The sequence below is a fragment of the Anguilla rostrata genome, chromosome 8, assembly GCF_018555375.3.
Source record: "Anguilla rostrata isolate EN2019 chromosome 8, ASM1855537v3, whole genome shotgun sequence".
NCBI lineage: Eukaryota > Metazoa > Chordata > Actinopteri > Anguilliformes > Anguillidae > Anguilla > Anguilla rostrata.
In genome coordinates this window covers 10,394,066-10,412,730 of record NC_057940.1, presented here as the reverse complement: position 1 = coordinate 10,412,730, position 18,665 = coordinate 10,394,066, and the positions used below count along the sequence as shown (strand labels likewise).

The window sequence follows — 18,665 nt, the reverse complement described above, 5'->3', positions numbered from 1 at the left end:
ACTTAACGTAATACCAGTGTCTCTCATAGGTGAAATCCTGTGTTTAAATGAGGATTTGGGAATTTGGTTTGCGCTCTACATTTGCGTTCGGGTATTTGCAACAGTCCTCTAGCAGCTATGCAAATGAACCCAGTAATATAATTGCCCGAATTCAGAGAGGACGGGCGATCATGTACCGTTTTATTCCATCAAATGCCGCCCAGTAAATATTTTACAACGCCTTAAATAAAACACACTCGGTTAATCCCATCCCTCTTTCCTTCCTAGGAGGATCTGCGGGATCTCGTGCAGTGAAAATAGCTCTTAGCAAACGAACAGCTGTATATAGCAAATGCATTTCACCGACACGGAATCAAACGGCGTCCGGCTCTAAACCAGCCCTCCACGAGACTCTCCATCCGCGCCAGCCCAAGCAATAACAACACCCGCACACTCACCGTCCCGCGCCTCGTTCCCGCGGCTACAGTTGCTGCAAATGTGCTTTATCTCTTTGCCGATGTGGCAGTGGATAATGAAGGGCATGTTGTTATTGTTCGCGGTCTCCTTCTTGCCAGTGAGAGATTTCATTCTGACCAGGTAAAAAGGATTCTTCTTCGGCTTCTCCAATGCCATTCCCGCGGACGTGCCGCCCCTGTGCCCGGTGGTAAACCAAGTCCCGTGCATGATCGTGCGCACGGAATCCGCCATATAAAACTAGCTGGCTGGCGGACTGTCAGACCCACGAACACGCAAAGACGAAGGGAGAGTTGCGTCTAAATACGAGCTGCATTGGGAGGGGGCTTATAAACGCACAGGCCCACGGTCGAATCTGATAGACTCCCGTGACCTAGCGGTTTCAACCAATGCGGTGACTACGGTGCTGAGCTTGGCGTAGCCCTACCCCCCCAACCGACGTCAGCAACACACCCAATCATAAGCCTACACCTTACATTCAGACGCGCTCGCACATCCGTTTGGTATAAGATAATAAAAATCATGCTAAGCCCCTGTTATGGCACGCATTATGCATTCCGATGCTGATTCCATGTTTCGTTACCTTTCACTGATCTCTGATAAGCAGAGGTGGGTGGAGTACTCAAAAACTGTATTTGAGTAAAGCCGGGCACCCACCGCACGCGTATCGGCCGCGAGCGCACTACGCGCGTATTACGCGCGTAACTGAAGCGTAGTTGAAGTACTGTTATTACAACGGCAGCGGGCGACGTCGTCTCCACCAGATGCGAACGCGTCGCGTACCGGCTGCGAAGCTCGCGCGACACAAGCGAACTGAAGCGTAGTTTTTCGCTTCAGTTCTATTTTTTCGGCTTGTCGCGCGTCACGGTGGCCTGTTTATACACAGAAATATGCTCTAAAATGCTAGGTATACATGCTCTGATTTATATTTCATCCTTATATTACTGGGGGTGTGTCCCTAGTTACCTCCCAGATATTTTATAAGCAGCTAAAAAAATACAAGCCTTTTCGTTTTGTAAAAATAAATAAATAAATAACTGGAACCTGGGGAAAAGGCAAACTTAGTTTCGCTGTCTTATTTTGCGGAGGGGGTGGGGTAAATTTGAAAATACACCACAGAAAGACGTAGCCTATCGCACTTGTACTTCAAAGCTTCCGGTGTTCATGGCGTTGTGGTGTTCATATCCCTTCAAGATTAAACTGTTACTGTCTTTTTCATGATTAGCTGATTTTACTAAATCTGATCATATAAATGTTTTGACGTGAATGACAAGACAACACAGGAATTCCCAATGGTTGATTACGGATTATTTATTATTATTATGATCATTACATATTCTTCATGAAATTGGCACGCTTGTTGACCAAGCAAATAAATTAATACAGTTTGAGATTGATTGTTATGCAGGCTACGTTGCGATTTAAGTTTATGGTAATTCTTGAAAGCGTTTGCTTTCTCACGTATTTACGAGGTAACGAAATATTACCAAATTAACAAACTGAAAAAGGTCTCTCACCAAAGTATTCACTTAACCCATAATCAACAGTCGTGAACAAACGTGAAATACACGATGTAATCCCACTGCAGACTGCGAGAACTACTAGGAATATATAGCTTTTACGCAAGCCTTTGCGCGACACAAACGGAACCAGTGGAGACACCCTACGCGTCGCGCCGTGCTGTTTCGCCCTGCTGTTTACGCGACGCATACGCGACGCGTGCGGTGGGTGCCCGGCGTAAGAGTGAAAAAATGCCTGGTCCAAAAACTGCTCATCTACAGTACAAGTTACTGGTGTGTTAAATAGGCACAGTTTATTTAAAACCCCTTAACTGTATAGAAAAAATACAAATCCCTCAGAAATCTACAGTATAGGAACTTACCCGCCTTGTGAAAGGACTAACCTGTCAGATTTTCAGGGACTTTTGTCTCACAGACAAGTCAGATTAAGTCAATCATTAATAAAGCCTATAAGAAGTCAAAAACATATTCTGATGTTTACTTATGGATATTTTCCATATTTAGTGATGCTTACTTTTGACTGCTGGCTTTACAATAGCTGGTATCGAGGCATTCAAGGGATTGTGGTCTAAAACAAGAAAGTACACCTTTAAGAAGCTTGTACAGCAAGCTTGTGCCTCTAGGGCAGCATTTTTCAAAGTGGGTGCCGTGAGATCTCTAGGGGCACCTCAAATTTTGAATCATGTTAAAAATGAAACAGTTATGATTAAACAAAATAAATCATACAGTGAATTTTAAAAAAAAACTGATCAATCAAAAAAACTTAAATTCATAATGGGACATTTGTAAGCTCAACTGATTTCAACTCATCCTGGGGAATTTTAAGCCCGGTTGATTTCAATTCATAATGTAGCATATGTAAAATCCTACTGCAAATATTTGAGCTTGTCTGAACTTGGTCCTTCGAGTGTTCAACCTCCAATTGGGACATTTGGTCAAATCATTTGAAACAACCAATTTTTTACATTTTAGCTAGGCTAGAAACTTTTGTAAATTTCACAACAGAAAGAAAGAAAAATTAGAAGAAAAAAAAAAACTGAAATTAAGATTTCCTGCCCCTCACCCTTTCTGTTGTACTTGTTTTGATTGAAAAATTCTGCAGTACAGCTCACTGTAGTTATGCCACGCTGCTTGATGCTTTATTGTTTAAATATTTAAAAATATTGGAATTACTGGGCATGCCCTTTCATTGTTTAGAGTACAAATCCCCAAATGCCCCAATACTAGCCATTAAAAAAGCCAGCTTGTCATCAGAAACTCCTGGAAGTACGTAAAATATCCTTCATTGCACATAAAAATGTCTATGATATTTTTCAAAATATACAGTTCAACTATTCATATATGAAGATTTTTAGTCACAGCGCACATAATAAATTCTGACAGACTACAATCCGACTACAATTGGACTACATCTCATGCACCACTTGGAGTTAATAGTGTTTTCTTATCACGTATTCACCATCTTTGTCAGTGATCGCTGTTGCCACGAAAAGAAGTGTGGAATACAATCCCCATCCCCCACTGAAATGGGGGCACACTGTATCTGCACTGGCATTCCAATTACGTGACTGGCATAGTGTGCATCCCTTTGTCAAGTGTATTTATGGTCAAACATTAAGGTCTCCGATGCCGTGCATTATGCAGAGCTCTTAAATATTTAAGTTTATTCTTAACGCACATTTGCATCTCGTGGCTAAGTATGAAACCTTTCGTGATTACAGATGTGGCTGGGCATTCATCGACTTCTGCCAGATTGCACCATGAAACTGTTTAACAGGCCACATCACTGACAACCACAACAAATGGAAAAAACTCCCCAATGAAGCCAGCTGTGGACTTATAAGCAAAACCTCTAAAGCATTCGTGCTACATCATTCTGAGAAAAAAAAAACATTTTGTTATGGAAAAGCGGTAGGCTAAAGGTCCGTCACTCCAAACCAAAAGCAGACAGACGTCTGTTACACACACAGCGACGTCACGAAAGCCATTTAACAGGAATAAACAAACAAAAAAACAAACAAACAAATAAATAGCAGTGCCGAGGCCAGAGTGAGTGTGCATCAGATTGAAAAAAAAAACAAAACAGAAGATGCATATAGTAACAAGAGTTTTTCTCCCATAAGCTACATATAACAGCTAACATTGAAGGTGACACAAGGACAGCTACACATCCGCCATGCTGACGCGAGCACCACCACCAGTCGCCGCCTTTGACCCATGCCAGAAGCAGCTGTATGCGGCTCGTTCGCCTAACTTGAGTGGAAAGTCGAGGAACTCGAGACACGGCAGCTCGTTTTCCGACGCCTCTACGCTAAAAAACACGGCCTCGCTTTCAAGATTTGACATTTTAAACAGATCTGGGGTTTTACTTGCAGCACCGGTGAGCAATGCATCGTATTATTTATTTATTTTTCATTGGCTGATATGGTATGATGGTATGACAAATCTGACCATGAAAACAATGTTTTTTAATGAGCTAATGGTTCCCTACAGGTATGGGAACAGTCTGTAAAAATGCAACAAGTGCATGTGCGTGTGCAAGGACCTTTTGAAGTCTTCAGGTGGAATAGAAAAATCCTACGGGACTGTGAAATGGTCCAGACCTACATTTCCTGCAGGGATTATAGCAATTACACACCTCCTCAGATCAGAACCTCACACATCCATGGACCTCAGGACCAGATTTCAAAGCTCTAATCACTGCACTGTGATAGATACAAATGCCCTACAGGCCTCCACAGGGCTGGGGAGTCTGCACTAACACAAATGCCCTATAGGCCTCCACAGGGCTGGGGAATGTGCACTCACACAAATGCCCTATAGGCCTCCACAGGGCTGGGAAGTGCACGCTAACACAAATGCCCTATAGGCCTCCACAGAGTCAGGGAGTGTGCTCTAACACAAATGCCCTATAGGCCTCCACAGGGCTGGGAAGTGCACACTAACACAAATGCCCTATAGGCCTCCACAGAGTCAGGGAGTGTGCTCTAACACAAATGCCCTATAGGCCTCCACAGGGCTGGGAAGTGCACACTAACACACATGCCCTATAGGCCTCTACAGGGTCTCCACTACTGCGAATACCTTCATGGTACCTGGAAGGCCAGGAAGTGCACACTAGCACAAGCGTTAGAAAGCTTTGCCTTTGAAATTCTTGTTTTAGGGTGAGAGCTGTGGGCACCCAGGACACAAGGCTGGCGACCTCTGCTCTAAATCAGAATGTCCTACACACTATCACCGTCCTGCTCCAGCCTTCTGATCTCCCACCACCAACCCATCCCCCCTTAAAGGGGAACTTCCCCCTAAAATGAGCTTTTTATGGTAAACTGACCCGTCCACCTTTGATATAGTCAACAAACACGGTAGTTGAGACACACTAATCTTCTACATATCTGTGTCCTGTTCTGGAAAAATCCTGAGTGATGCAGGTCGGTCAAGCCTCGCTCACTTTCAATCTCCTGATGCGTAGCCAGGTGAAAAAAAGCGGTGTTTCAGGTGAACGGTCTACCATTCAAACCATCTACCAAGATACCGTCCAACCGTGGAGAGAGCAGTAAGATAAAAGGATACCGGAGTTCCCCTTTAATCAAGCCCCTCGTTAAGCAGGTCACCGGCTCAGAAAGTTTGGGAAGGGGGCACCTCGGCCGTCTCAGTTTGAACTCTGATGATGCGGACCGTCGGGAAACGCTACTTCGGCTAGATTGCCTCGTGTCTCATCCATCTGAGTAAGTGCAGAAATGAACGGGCTTTTATCTCATTTCAGCTGACATCACGCTCTCGGGGCCCGGTCTGCCGCACAGTGTCCGCACTGATGAGGGGGAAGTAAACGGCGACGATGTCATCATGCGCTGGAATTAATGACCCCGTTCTCAGAGAAGCGCTCAGACCTGAGCCAGGGTCAAACAGGAGACAGAATTTAACACTTAAAAGTCCTCCGCTCCTGAGGATCCCTCTTCAAAGAAACATATAAACCATATAAACAACTAAAAATCAGAACAATCACATAAAGTAATAATATTGCTTTGGGTATCTTTGAATGTATTTAGAGTAATCTGCTGGTGTCTCATTGGCCAGGGCTATTCATTTGGCAGGTTGGGGGTTAAATTTGGTGCTAGAGACCTTCACTGGGCCCTCTAACCTATAAAAAAATCAGAAGAACAAAAAAGTGTTTTTCCAATGCATAAAACTTATGGCTATGTCCAGATCTGCACCTCCAGTGTTTGCATGCTTTCCATCAATGACAGAATAATCAGTAATAGCTATGGATTAAGAAGCTATCTACTGTGGCTCCACATGGTACAGTCCATCTTGTTCATGCACTGCTTTATCAATAGTATGTGGGAATTGTCTTGTATGGAATCATCCTTTGCCTCACTTCATCTATAAAACGTAATGATCACACCTGTTGACTGCCAGTTCCCTTTCTGCTGAACAGACAAAATTATTTTTAGCCAAGATTTTTAGTTGTTGGCAAAATTTTTATGTTGTGAAACCAGCCTGCTGATCAGATCACTTCCCTGGTCTGTTCCCCGCATTTACATTTATAATGTTTTTTTTTGTTGTTGCTATTTTTCTCCCATTTTCTCCCCAATTTAGTTGTTATACCAATTCCCAATTCAATTCTCTGGTCGATGCGCTATCCTTCTGTTGGTCTGGGGAGGGTGTAGACTACCACATGCCTCCTCCGATACATGTGGATTCGCCAGCTGCTTCTTTTCACCTGACAGCGAGGAGTTTCACTGGGAGAGCGTAACGCACGCGGAGGTTCACTATCTCCCCCAGATCCCCTCCCTGCTGAACAGGCGCCCCCGCCAATCAGTAGGAGTCGCTAATGCAACGATCAGGACTCATACCCTCACCAGTTTCCCACCCGCGAACACTGCTAACTGTCCTCGTAGGAGCGTCTGACCAAGCTGGAAGTACCGCTGCAGGGGATCGAACCCGGGTCTCGGCGGTGGTAGGTGAGTGCTCCTCCGCATTTAGATTTTAAAACCTGTTTCTTATACTGTTTGGAACCCTGGGACACTTTTGTATGAAAACATAATGTCCGCAATGTCTTCTGAGCAAAAACACCTGAAAAAATACGGCCAACTGGCTAAAAACCCGTTATTAGCAGCTGAGTACTTTTCACTCGAGCTCATTAAAAGTTGCAACTCAGCACTTCACGTGAAATCATTCTGAAAAAATAAATAAAATAAATGGGTTTTTTTTGTTCATTTTTTGTTTTTTAACTGTTGCAAAATTGGGAAAGCCTTGATGTGAAAGGCACAAAGGCGAAGCTCCCACCCTGGATGCAATTAATAGGAGAAAAAAAAACACCTGCAGACAAATGATTCCCCTAAAATTAGCCTGCTTTGCTAATCGCAACAAAGCTTGAGGGCCAATCGTCAGTTTATCGGAAAGCTCTCCTTCTCCTCTTTCTCCTTCTCTCCTTCCATCTTTCCCCATTTCTCTCTCTCTCTCTCTCTCTCTCACATACACACACACACTCTCTCTCCCCCCTCTCTCTTTCTCCCTCTCTCTCTCTCTCACACACACACACACTCTCTCTCCCCCCTCTCTCTCTCCCTCCCCCCCTCTCTCTCTCTCTCTCTCTCACACACACACACACACATACTCTCTCCCCCCCTCTTCTCTCTCTCTCTCTCACACCACACACACACACACTCTCTCCCCCTCTCTCTCTCTCTCCCTCTCTCTCTCTCTCTCTCTCTCTCTCTCTCACACACACACACACACACACACTCTACCTGCCCTCGCTCATTCTATCTCTGTACTGTAAGTGAATGTGAAAGCACGGCCTCTCTCCGTCATGGCCCCCGTCTCCCTCGGTTACTGTACCAGACGGGAATGATAATGCTCCACAGCTCCCCCTCTCGCCGTAATGTATGTGAATGAGAATTCATATCAGCCTCTCTCTTTCTCTCCCCCTCTCTCCTTCTCTCTCCTGAATATGAATTTATGATGGCGTCTCTCCGCAGCGAGTAAGACTTCAGACCGCTCTCTCTCTCTGAGGGACTGTACAGTGAAGCTGACGCACCATACGCACTCTGTGTGTGTGTGTGTGTATGCGTGTGTGTGTATGTTCATGCATGTGCGTATGTGTGTGTGTGTGCATGCATGTGTGTGAGAGAGAAAGAGAGACTGACTGTGTGTGTGGGTGTGTGCATGACAGAGAACGCGAGAGCGACGGTGTGTGTGTGTGCATTTGTGTGTCTTTATGTGAATGTACATGCATGTGTACATGCATGAGAGAAAGAGAGAGAGATTGTGTGTGTGTATGTGTGTGTGAGAGAGATAGAGAGAAAGAGAGAGCGACTGTTTGTGTGCGTATATGTGTGCGTGTATGAGCATATATGTGTGTATGTGTCTGTGTGCTTGACTGAGAGAAAGGGTGTGTATATGTTTGCGTTACTGTGTATGTGTGTGTGTGTGTGAGTATATATATATATATATATTACAAACAGTCTGTACTTATTCTCTTAACTGAATCAGTGTCTAAACCCCCTACAAACGGGCCAGACGGGCCCAGTGGATACTGCAGCCAGTCAGCTGGGCGCTGTGCTGGATAACCCAGTCTGGATGAACAGGATGTTTTCCTCCTGCAGTTAGTAGAGAACAGTACATCCCCCCGGCCCAGCTGGGGTCTACTGAGCATGCTCAGTCTGCAGCTCTCTGCAGCCGAGGAACCTCAGAACTCCGCGGACCCCCCACTTGTCTACATTGCTCCGTGTTTTCAAACATTACTTTTATTTCGCCAGAAAGGTCGAGTGTGAACTCTGACCTCAGGAGGAAGACTCCGCCCAAACGGCCCATCAAACCCCTGTTCCAGGAGCCACTACATTCTCCTGAGTGCTAAACCATCCTGGGGCTGCTTGGGTTTCAGTTTAGGCTCAGCTGTTTCAGCTTTCTGTAATCCTGACAGCTGTGATTTAGCCTTTTTATTTTAGCTATTATCTATTGAAAATGAGTGCTGTGCGAGAAAATCTGTTTTATAAATATACAGACGGGTGACAAATTAAAGGAAAAACCTGAATAGATGAGTGGAGAGACATAACAAATCCAGATGCTTCCATACAGGTGAACAGCATTATACAATTAAGCAATTAGTATCCAATCATGCTCTGTGATAGGCCCAGTTGCCCTCCATTTTGGATCAAGATGGCAAGAGGAAAAAATCTAAAGTGGCTTTGAAAGCGGGTTCATTATGCAGACACGGACGGCAGGAGGTCACACAAGCTCACAGAACGGGAGCGCAGAGTGAAAATATGTCCTCGATTGCAACGCTCACCACAGAGTTACAAACTACCTCTGGAAACAACGTCCAATGACCAATGAATTGGGTTTCCGTGGCCGAGCAGTCGTACACAAGCCTAAGATCACCGAAGCACCACGCCACTGGACAATGGTGCAGTGGAAATGCGTTCTCGAGAGCGATGAGTCTCTATCTGACAGTGTGACGGACGAATCTGGGTTTGCCAGAATGCGTAGTGCCATCAGTAAAGTTTGGTGGAGGAAGAACAATGGTCTGGGGCTTTTTTTCATGGTTTGGGCTAGGGCCACTTAGTTCCAGTGAAGGGAAATCTACAGCATACAATGACATTCTATAGAATTTTGTGCTTCCAACTTTGTGACAAAAGTGTGGGGAAGGTACTTTCCTGTTTCATCAGGACAATGCCCCCTTGCACAAATCACGGTCTATAAAGAAATTGTTTGTCTGGTGTGGAAGGACTTGACTGGCTTGCGCAGAGCCCTGATCTCCACTCTGTCGAATACCTTTGGGATGAATTAAAACTCTGACTGTGAACCCGGCCTTATCGCCTAACACCAGAGCCCGACCTCACTAATGCTCTTGTGGCTCAATGGAAGCGCAGCCGTGTACCAAAATCTACTGGAAAGCCTTCCCCGAAGAGTGGAGGCTGTTATAGCAGCAAAGGGGATACCAACTCCATATTAATGCCCATGGTTTTGGAATGAGATGTTCAACAAGTACATATGGGTGTGATGTTCGGGTGTCCACACACTGTTGGCCAGTGTATATTTACACACACACACAAATCACAAAACATTGCGCTAATGAAAATGACATTTATACAAATGCAATAAATTTTAAAATATTTCCTATTTTCTTTTTCTTTTTACAAATAATTTTACTCCTCCTTCAACTAACACACAACAACAGGAAGTGACACGTTTTTCCCCCTGGAGTACTACGCCCATGACCGGTCCCTAATTATAGCTCTGGCACCTGCTCTGCGTTCCGAGGTGAGGAGAGGACCCCCTGACCAGGGCGCTAATTTAATTAGCAGGGTCGAGGCGCTGCACTAGCGATCTGAGCCCCACCAGGAAGCGACGTGCTTACTGAACGGGCAGAGCCTGCTGGGATATTTCCAACATTCCATTCCACCCTGCCCGTGCCTTGCACTTCAACGCTCCCGCACGGTCAAGCTTCTGACGGTTTTGGCCTGTCCCAGGGCAAATAAGCATAGGATGGGAGGATGCGAGGATGGGGGGTTGGGGATGGGGGAGAGGACGATTGGGGGGGTTGGAGGATTGTGGGATGGGAGGATGTAGGGATGGGGGAGTAAGTCTGCATTTTTGCAGACTCTTCTGAACCACATTTCCCGTAGCTCCATTGGCTGCATGGCTTTCAAACTCTAATTAATGAAGTAACAGTAAAACAGGAATGGTATGCCTTCAGAAAATGCAGGTGCACTGAAAGCATACACATCACTGAAAGCAGAATAGCTTTTTTTCTAGTGTTTCCGTACTCATCCCCCCAGCCCACCCACTGCAACATTACCTTCCCTCTTGTTATTATGATTCGAGTGTCTTTTGTTCATCAATCCATCCATCCATTCATTTTCCAAACCCTGTACTCTTGGCCAGGGTCACAGGGAGGCTGGAGCCTATCCCAGCAGACTTTGGGTAAAAGTCAGGAATACACCATGGACAGGTCATCAACCCATCACAGGGCCCACACACCATTCACTCACCCAATCATACCTCAAGGACAATTTAAACTCTCCCATTAACCTAACCTGCATGTCTTTGGACTGTGGGAAGAAACCGGAGTACCCAAAGCAAACACACATAGACACGGGGAGAACTCCAATATGAAACTCCAAACTGCACAGAAAGGCACATCTGACTAAAATGTTACATGTTACAAGAAACCAGGCCAAAGACTGCAATGAGGTACAGAGGAGTGTATATTATTGTACATATCACATAATTGTATTTTCACATTAGTAGCGCATGATTTAAGGGGCATAACTGCATGACGTCACAGGGTTGTTTACCGCTGTATGATTACTTCCTGTATAAATCTACATTTGCTTCAGCGTTACCTGCATGCCCCCTGCTGGTCATTGTGCACACATAGCCAACTATTATTTTATTTTATTCAGCCTCCAGGGGGCAGTGCAGTGGTCATTGTTGAAATGCAAAACCCTTGCCGCACTAGGTTTTGAATGTACTTCACTGGCTGAGAAAATGTGGAAACACACACACAGTATTTTTGCATGACACAACAATATGTTAGGCATGTACCAAGGAGGGAATTTTCTTCACTTTTTAATTTTAAGACCCCACAAAATGACCCCCATCTCAATGAATGTATTAACATTTTCTATAACACCTACTACAGGCTGCATCAGTGAGTTATCCAATGTAAGTGGTTCACGTAACCATGGCAAAACCATACCATCGTCATTTTATCACCATAAAGGATTTACCTATTCATTCATTCATTACAATGGCCGAGCATGCGTAAAGCAGATAAGCTTTTTGTAATCTGAATTTTTATTTCATTTTTCCAAGAGAAAAAGTATTTTTCCTGATACACACTTATTTATTTATTTTTTAAATATGGGAACACAAAATATTCTGAAATGTTATGCCCATCGAACAGGAAGTGATTGACTTCAACTCCCATGTAATAACAGAAATATTCCACAAGGGGGAGATACCACACCATCTCAGCAGGGTCTTGCATTTGTGCCACCCTGACGCGCTGACCAGTGCGACTCACTCTGACATGCCTGAGGGTGCTTTAAATGGCAATTTATCACACCAGCTGTTCAAGAGCAACATCATAACAATGTATAACATGCTCTCAGAGGAAGCGTAGTATAATAATTAAACTGCATGGTGGTCTAGATCACACACTGATAATGTAACTGTCTGAAACACTACAGCGCACCGCGAGCTTCACACAGAGAACACTGCTGATCTCCCTCTGAATAATGGATGTCTTCTCAGCGCAGTGACTCTTAATTAGTCTATCGCCCAAACCTGATCTGAGTTGGTGTTAAGTCAGTCATGTCATTCTGATTTTAGATAGTGTTTCTTAGGTGCGGCTCATTGTGTTGGCTACAGCTTTCCGCCAGACCTCACCTCCTTAGAAGGAATCGTCTGTTATTCTGGTGACCTTGACAGGGGCGTGAAGGATCTGGGTTCGCAGCATAGCATGAACGTACGCAATAGGCCACCCTAAGTCCACAATATTCAGTGCTATTCAATTTAAACCATCCGCAGAGCATTCTTTAATAACACAATTTAGATTTAGAAGCAGGGCATTCTTTAATAACAGAAATAATGCGGAATAAAACACCACCACACTCTATGGTTGCAGCAATGGCTACAACGCCATTTGACATAATGCTTGTGCGCTGACAGATAGACCATAGCTTCCAGGGCCTTATCCAAAGCCTGGTATGGTTAAAGGTGCATAGCTCGGTCAGGCCATAGAAAAGCACAAACCCAAAAGCAGGGTGTTTTCATCTGAATCTGTACTTGTTCACTGCCACTGCAGCTGGTGAACTAGATGCTATGTCAATAACTTGCCAGTAGGTGGCAGCAGCAGATACCAGCTTTAGACCTGAGCCCCCACTTAATTAGCAGTCTATGCAGCAGGTCTTCGGAGGAGTGGACAATGCGGCCACCTTCATTAAAATTCATAAACTCGTTAGCTGCAGGGACATCACAAAGGAGAAGGGTGTTACTGTCCTCCCCTGTCGTTATTTCCAGGAGAGCCATTGTCCGCCTTGAACGTAGTTTGTCAACTCGAATTTGCGTGCCTGGGATGAATTCTGTATAGCGATGACTCTGAGCTGCAAGGCAGCACGGCAGCCACTGCACGAGACCTGTCACTCACCAGGACCTCCCACTCTCCATGCCCCACACGGAAGATTGCAGAATCAGCGGAGTTATGCTCCCAGCCGTCACCCAATGGAACCCAGCCAAAATAAACAAAGCACTTGGCAGCATGCGGTAATGGGACGGCCTATTGAGCAGGACGGGATGGGGATTTTTGAATATTAGGGGGTTTATGGAGGGGCGCATGGTGCACTTCAGACTGAGAGTCACTGCAAGAAGAGACTTGGGAAACAAACACACACGCAGACGTGAGCACACACACACACACACACACACAGGCACATGCAGACCCACACACACACGCACGCACACAGACATACACACAGGCACGCTTGTACACACAACCGCTATTCTAAAGAACCTTCCGGATGAACACCCTGCATGGTGACACATTGCGGGCGGTGTGTGTGAGCCCTGTGTTCCCCGTCGATGTCACCGTACCCTGCTCTCCTCCTCTCCTTATTGGGCGGCTCAGACCCTTCAGGGGAAGTGCTGCGTCCTGCACTTTCAGCAGCAGCCCCCTCAGACGCAGTCAGCAGCACGCGGACTTAATGACTCGCCCAGGCCCGCCCAGCCGCCACACGCTGCTCTCTGGATCGCTTAATCAGGCCTGCGGCTTACTGCTGGTCTGTCGGTTGATGTGCAGGGAATGCGTCCTGTGTGCTGATGGGTCTCTGGGTTTGTTATCAGTGTTAAAGCGGCCATCGGGTGCGGGGGTAAGCAGTACACACACGCACACACTCACGCACACACACGCATGCACGCACACAGGCACGCACACACACACACTCACACACACACGCAGGCACGTAAGCAAGCATGTACACACGCACACACACTCTCACACATACACGCAGGCACGTAAGCACACGTGTACACACACACACACACACACTATCACACATACACACCCATGCACACACATACCCAAACAAACACACGCACACACACACACTCACACATAGACATGCATGCACACACACACCCATATGTACATGCATGCATGCACACACACACACACACACACATACACAAACAGAGTAACTGAGGGAGGGATGAGAGAGACAGGGAGACTGACTGAAGCAGAAGAAATGACAGAGAGAGAGAGAGAGAGAGAGTGATAGAGATGGCTAGAGAGAAAGAGAGAGCATGAGCCCCAAATCCCTGCCGTAGTGCTTAAACTCTCTCTCTCTATCCCCACCCCACAGACATCCAATCTCAAGGCAGAACAAGCACTGGGTCTCCCACACCAGACTTAATGAATGATCAGACACTATCTTTCAGTCTCGTTTCTAAGAAAATGATAATGGTCAGGCTTTGCACAATGCTTCGTAATGACACGCGCAGCTTTCATATTGATTCATACAGAAACACGGTGATATAATCTCACATTTCCATTCAGCTCGGGGTCACTGCAGTGTGGAGAGATGGGAGAGAGCGAATATCTCCCAAAAGCTGACGCAGCTGCAGAAAATGCACAAAACACAAACACGACAGTTTCTTTTTTAAAACAAACTACTATTCAATGAGGTTGTGTGGGACAAATCTTAGGGAAATAGGTTCTACACACCATGCTCATATAATTCCACCTAACAAGGGTAAAATTATCAATATATCCATTGAGCAAGGAACTCCATCATTAATTCTGTGAATCTGTCAACGGCGACAATGTCACCTGACTTGCCTGAAGCGTTCTCATTGGCCGGGTGCCCTCAGGACCAGTTTGGTGAGGAGGGAGGATACGCCTATCTGGTGAATAACGTTCATCCAGCAGCTGACACAAACAGAATATTTCTCAGGCACCGCAGCGACACTAAGATGTCACCACAATGACACGGCAACGTTGCAAGAACCTCACGCGTGATTCGGGATGTCCAAAACACAAGAAGAAGGTTGAATTGTGCGCTGTATACTATAATTTAATTGACTATACGAATTAAGAATTCCAAAAGCGAGCATTTAGAGGCTTTGATCAGCGTGATTGGATAAGCACTGATATAAACCACTGACATCATCAAGTCTCTCATGATGATGTACGAGCTCACATTACTCCAGTACGTTAGAGAGCTGGCAAGGCAGCAATTTGCCGGTTGCAAGTTTACTGCTTGCCGCTGCGTTGCTACTGCGGCTATAAATATAAAATGAAATATTAGCAATTGTCACATTGCCATGCAGCCGTATGGAAAATCTGCTTTGCAAACGTAATACGCTACAGTTGGAGTTAAAGAGGCAAGGCCTATTGAAAAAACAAATGAAGCTATTAATTCAATTGACATTGCATTAAATCATTAGTTCAATGAATATTTCATAGGATAACTTTCCATAGCAGTAATTAACGTCAATCAACATCCAGAGACTTTTGTTGTGAACAAAACACTCAAAATTAATGCTATTTTGGATTTTATTGTACATGCAGTCGGATCAGAATATTCTGAAAATGAATATCGAAAAATTTGTATTTAGCAAGTAATTTCTGACAAGAGGATTTAGAAAAATCCACTGCACAATGGTCATCGATAGAGATCGATCTGGTCGTGTGTTGGTGATGTCATCAAAAGTGGCCGGTGGACCTTTGCCAGTGAGCTCATTCCATCCGATGTACTGGTTCCACCCAAATCGAACAGCATATGGTACAATTGGCTTCATGAATAAAACCTTGCCATGCAGCCATTGTTCCTGCTTTCCAGAGGACTAAATGCTGACCATGAACATTTACTGCATCTCATTAAAAAGCAACAGATGCCAACACAGTGAGAGGTATTTAATATAGGGATGGAGATTTCACATAAATGCAGTTTTCCCAGATACATAAAATCTTAATCCAAAAAGCTTAATTTCCTTCAATATATTTTATATGGCTCTACGTATAGCTATTTATGTACAACTTCCACGTATAGTATGACATTATATTATGGTCTATCTATGCATCTAATGCTGCAGTATATTGAACAGTATTAGTCCAAACAAGCCTAATACAGCAACAGCATTTCATAAAGATGGATTTGTAAAAGATGGAGAGAAAAACGATGAAGGATAAACACTTCTCTCAATAACACAAAGCCAGAAAAAAAGATACATACATAACTCAGCCAGACTTCTTATCTCTGTTATCACTACATTTTCCCTTTCTTTTCTCTCCAAAATGGAGTAAGAGAGGCGTGTTGGCGAATGCAGACTCCAGATCCGACGGGACAGAAGAACTGAAACAGGGTGGTGTGCAGCACAAAGCTGCAGAGCTTTTAAGTTCCATCTTTTAGGTTCCAGCCTAATTTCTGCTCTTCATCTCCCTCTATGAGGTAGAATTATGTCTCTTTTCGTTCCACCAACTCCAGCTCCACTCCACTTGGGCCCACTGGGAATGTACTACTGTTTATAACCTTTCTGCTTTTCAGAGATCATGCACAAACGTGTGTGTGTGTGTGTGCGTGCGCGTGTTTGTGTGTATGCGTGTGTGTGTGTGTGTGTGTGTGTGTGTGTGTGTGCATGCGCTTGTTTGTGTGTATGTGTGTGTATGTGTGTGTCTGTCTGTCTGTATCTGCGTCTCTGTGCGTGCCCATGTTCAATTATTCAATGGGATTTAGTACAGTACATTTGGTGATAACAAACATGAAACATATGCCTATTCTAATGCATGTAAAAACATCCCGACATCCTGACAAAAGTTAACCCCAGCATGCAAACAAGGATGAAAACACACATATATGTGCACATGCATATTTTGGGTTACCAAGTAGCATATTATTCTAGTGTGGATGCATGTTTGTTATCACCAAATGTACTGTACTAAATTCTATAGAATAATCTGTGCATGCACACAGACGCAGATACAGACAAACAAACACACACACACACAAACACACACACTACAGAGACAACTCTGAAATGTGGCAAAGGCAATTTCTTTTTCTCAAGCATGGCTTAACATGTACCCATGGCGAGAACACAGCTGTGACAGGAACACAGCGTTTCACAAAGAGGCGGAGCTTCTGTCTGACCTGCACGTGACACGCTGTGCTTGTTCTGCCGTGACCGTCAATCCGTTTCCATAGCGCCCTTTTTGCCCACATCAACGGCCCAGGTGTAGGATTTTAACATCCATAATTTCACTCATTTAAACCTAAAGTTTAAAGAGACGCAATTCTCTCCAGACCTGGTTCAACTATTCATGTGAAGTGCTTTACATTCACACCAGTAAATTAGTGACGAATTTAACATTCAGGCCAAAATTATTCTCTTATATGATTGTATGTTTTTTGTATGATGATCTTCTTGGTTGAAAATGTTCAGGGATCTTCAGGATTGTTTTCAGATTTTGCCAACACACACGTAGAGTCAAATAAAGTATGTCAGCCCAGGCCTGATTTTATACCATATGAGTGCCAGTCTTGGAGGGCCACACAGCATCTTGATATGCCTCAGCACCAGGGATTTTTTCATAGTCATTGATTGGCTAAAGAATCAACAAACGTTGTTCTCAAGGCCTCAACTGGCTGCCGTTTGGAAGAAAACTACAAATACCTGCAGATTGTGGTCTTCTAGGACTGAAGTCCATACCTCTTTCACTACACAGAGCTCATGCTCACATGTGAAGTACTGCTGTATATTTATATTCTGTAATTTAGCCATTTTACAGAACATGAACACAGTATTGAGTGGCACGTGTTAGGATGCAGTGTACGATACATATTTGATGCATCACACCACACTTTGATCGATACCGCACTGTTTTTGCGCTGATAGCCTTCGGGGTTCAGATCAATAGGGCGACATAATTCCAATGTAACACTCTGACATTGTGTTGACTCACGGACCTCTGAAGCCGAGAGAGAGCTGTGACAACATGGCTTCCGTACACGTTACTGCACCGACTCATTTATTCCTTCCGCCGTAACAAAACAGTGTAGCAAAAACACAAATGTGAGAACGGTAAGATCAGTGTCAAAAACTGCAGGAGACAGTACATGACCGTTGACTGTTAGCCCACCTCCCCTTCCCTTAAGTGGCTTTTGTCGTTTGCCAGGCCGCCATTACAAATAAGAATTTGTTCTTAATGACTTGCCTGGTGAAATAAAGCTGAAATAAATAAATACATAAATTATACACTTCAGTAACACCTTCGTCAATGCAAGGAGAGGTACGGCTTTAGTTTCAGTTGATAAGCTATGTGCTTAATAAACACACATACTCATAAAAAAAACATATGCTTGGGCGTGTAATTCTTAGATGGAAAAAAGCTGACAGCTTCACTCCACGGTTTTTTTTATGACAGCAAATAACTGCGCTGCCTTCCTGTCGCTGAGAACGAACTGCCTCCGTAGCGTCGCAGACGCTGGCTCAGGACCAAGCCGTCTATTAGAAACGCACGGCGCCGTCCGCTCTGACTAAATAAAAAAGTAACGAGCACTGGCTCGTGAAAATTGATGACCGCAAAGTCGGGGGAGATTTCGACCTTGCGGGCAGTATACGGACGGTTCCGGAAAGGGGTATCGGTCCCGGCCGTCCGACGTCCCGCCAAGCGAGAACAGAAATCCA

General features: G+C 44.7%; 1 protein-coding gene across 4 annotated transcripts in view; it reads right to left on the bottom strand.

Moving 5' to 3' along the window:
• Positions 1–18,665, bottom strand: part of LOC135260783 (phosphatase and actin regulator 1-like) — a 69,391-nt gene that overhangs the window by 36,757 nt on the left and 13,969 nt on the right. Inside the window, exon 1 of one of the 4 annotated variants that reach the window (XM_064346318.1) lies at positions 438–774. The exons of 1 other annotated variant lie outside the window; for it this stretch is intronic. In XM_064346318.1, coding sequence (XP_064202388.1) covers positions 438–687 — 250 coding nt within the window. In that variant the 5' untranslated portion in view covers positions 688–774. Of the gene's footprint in view, positions 1–437; positions 775–18,665 lie in introns of those variants that run through there. 2 more of the 4 variants (XM_064346320.1, XM_064346319.1) reach the window with 2 other exon arrangements.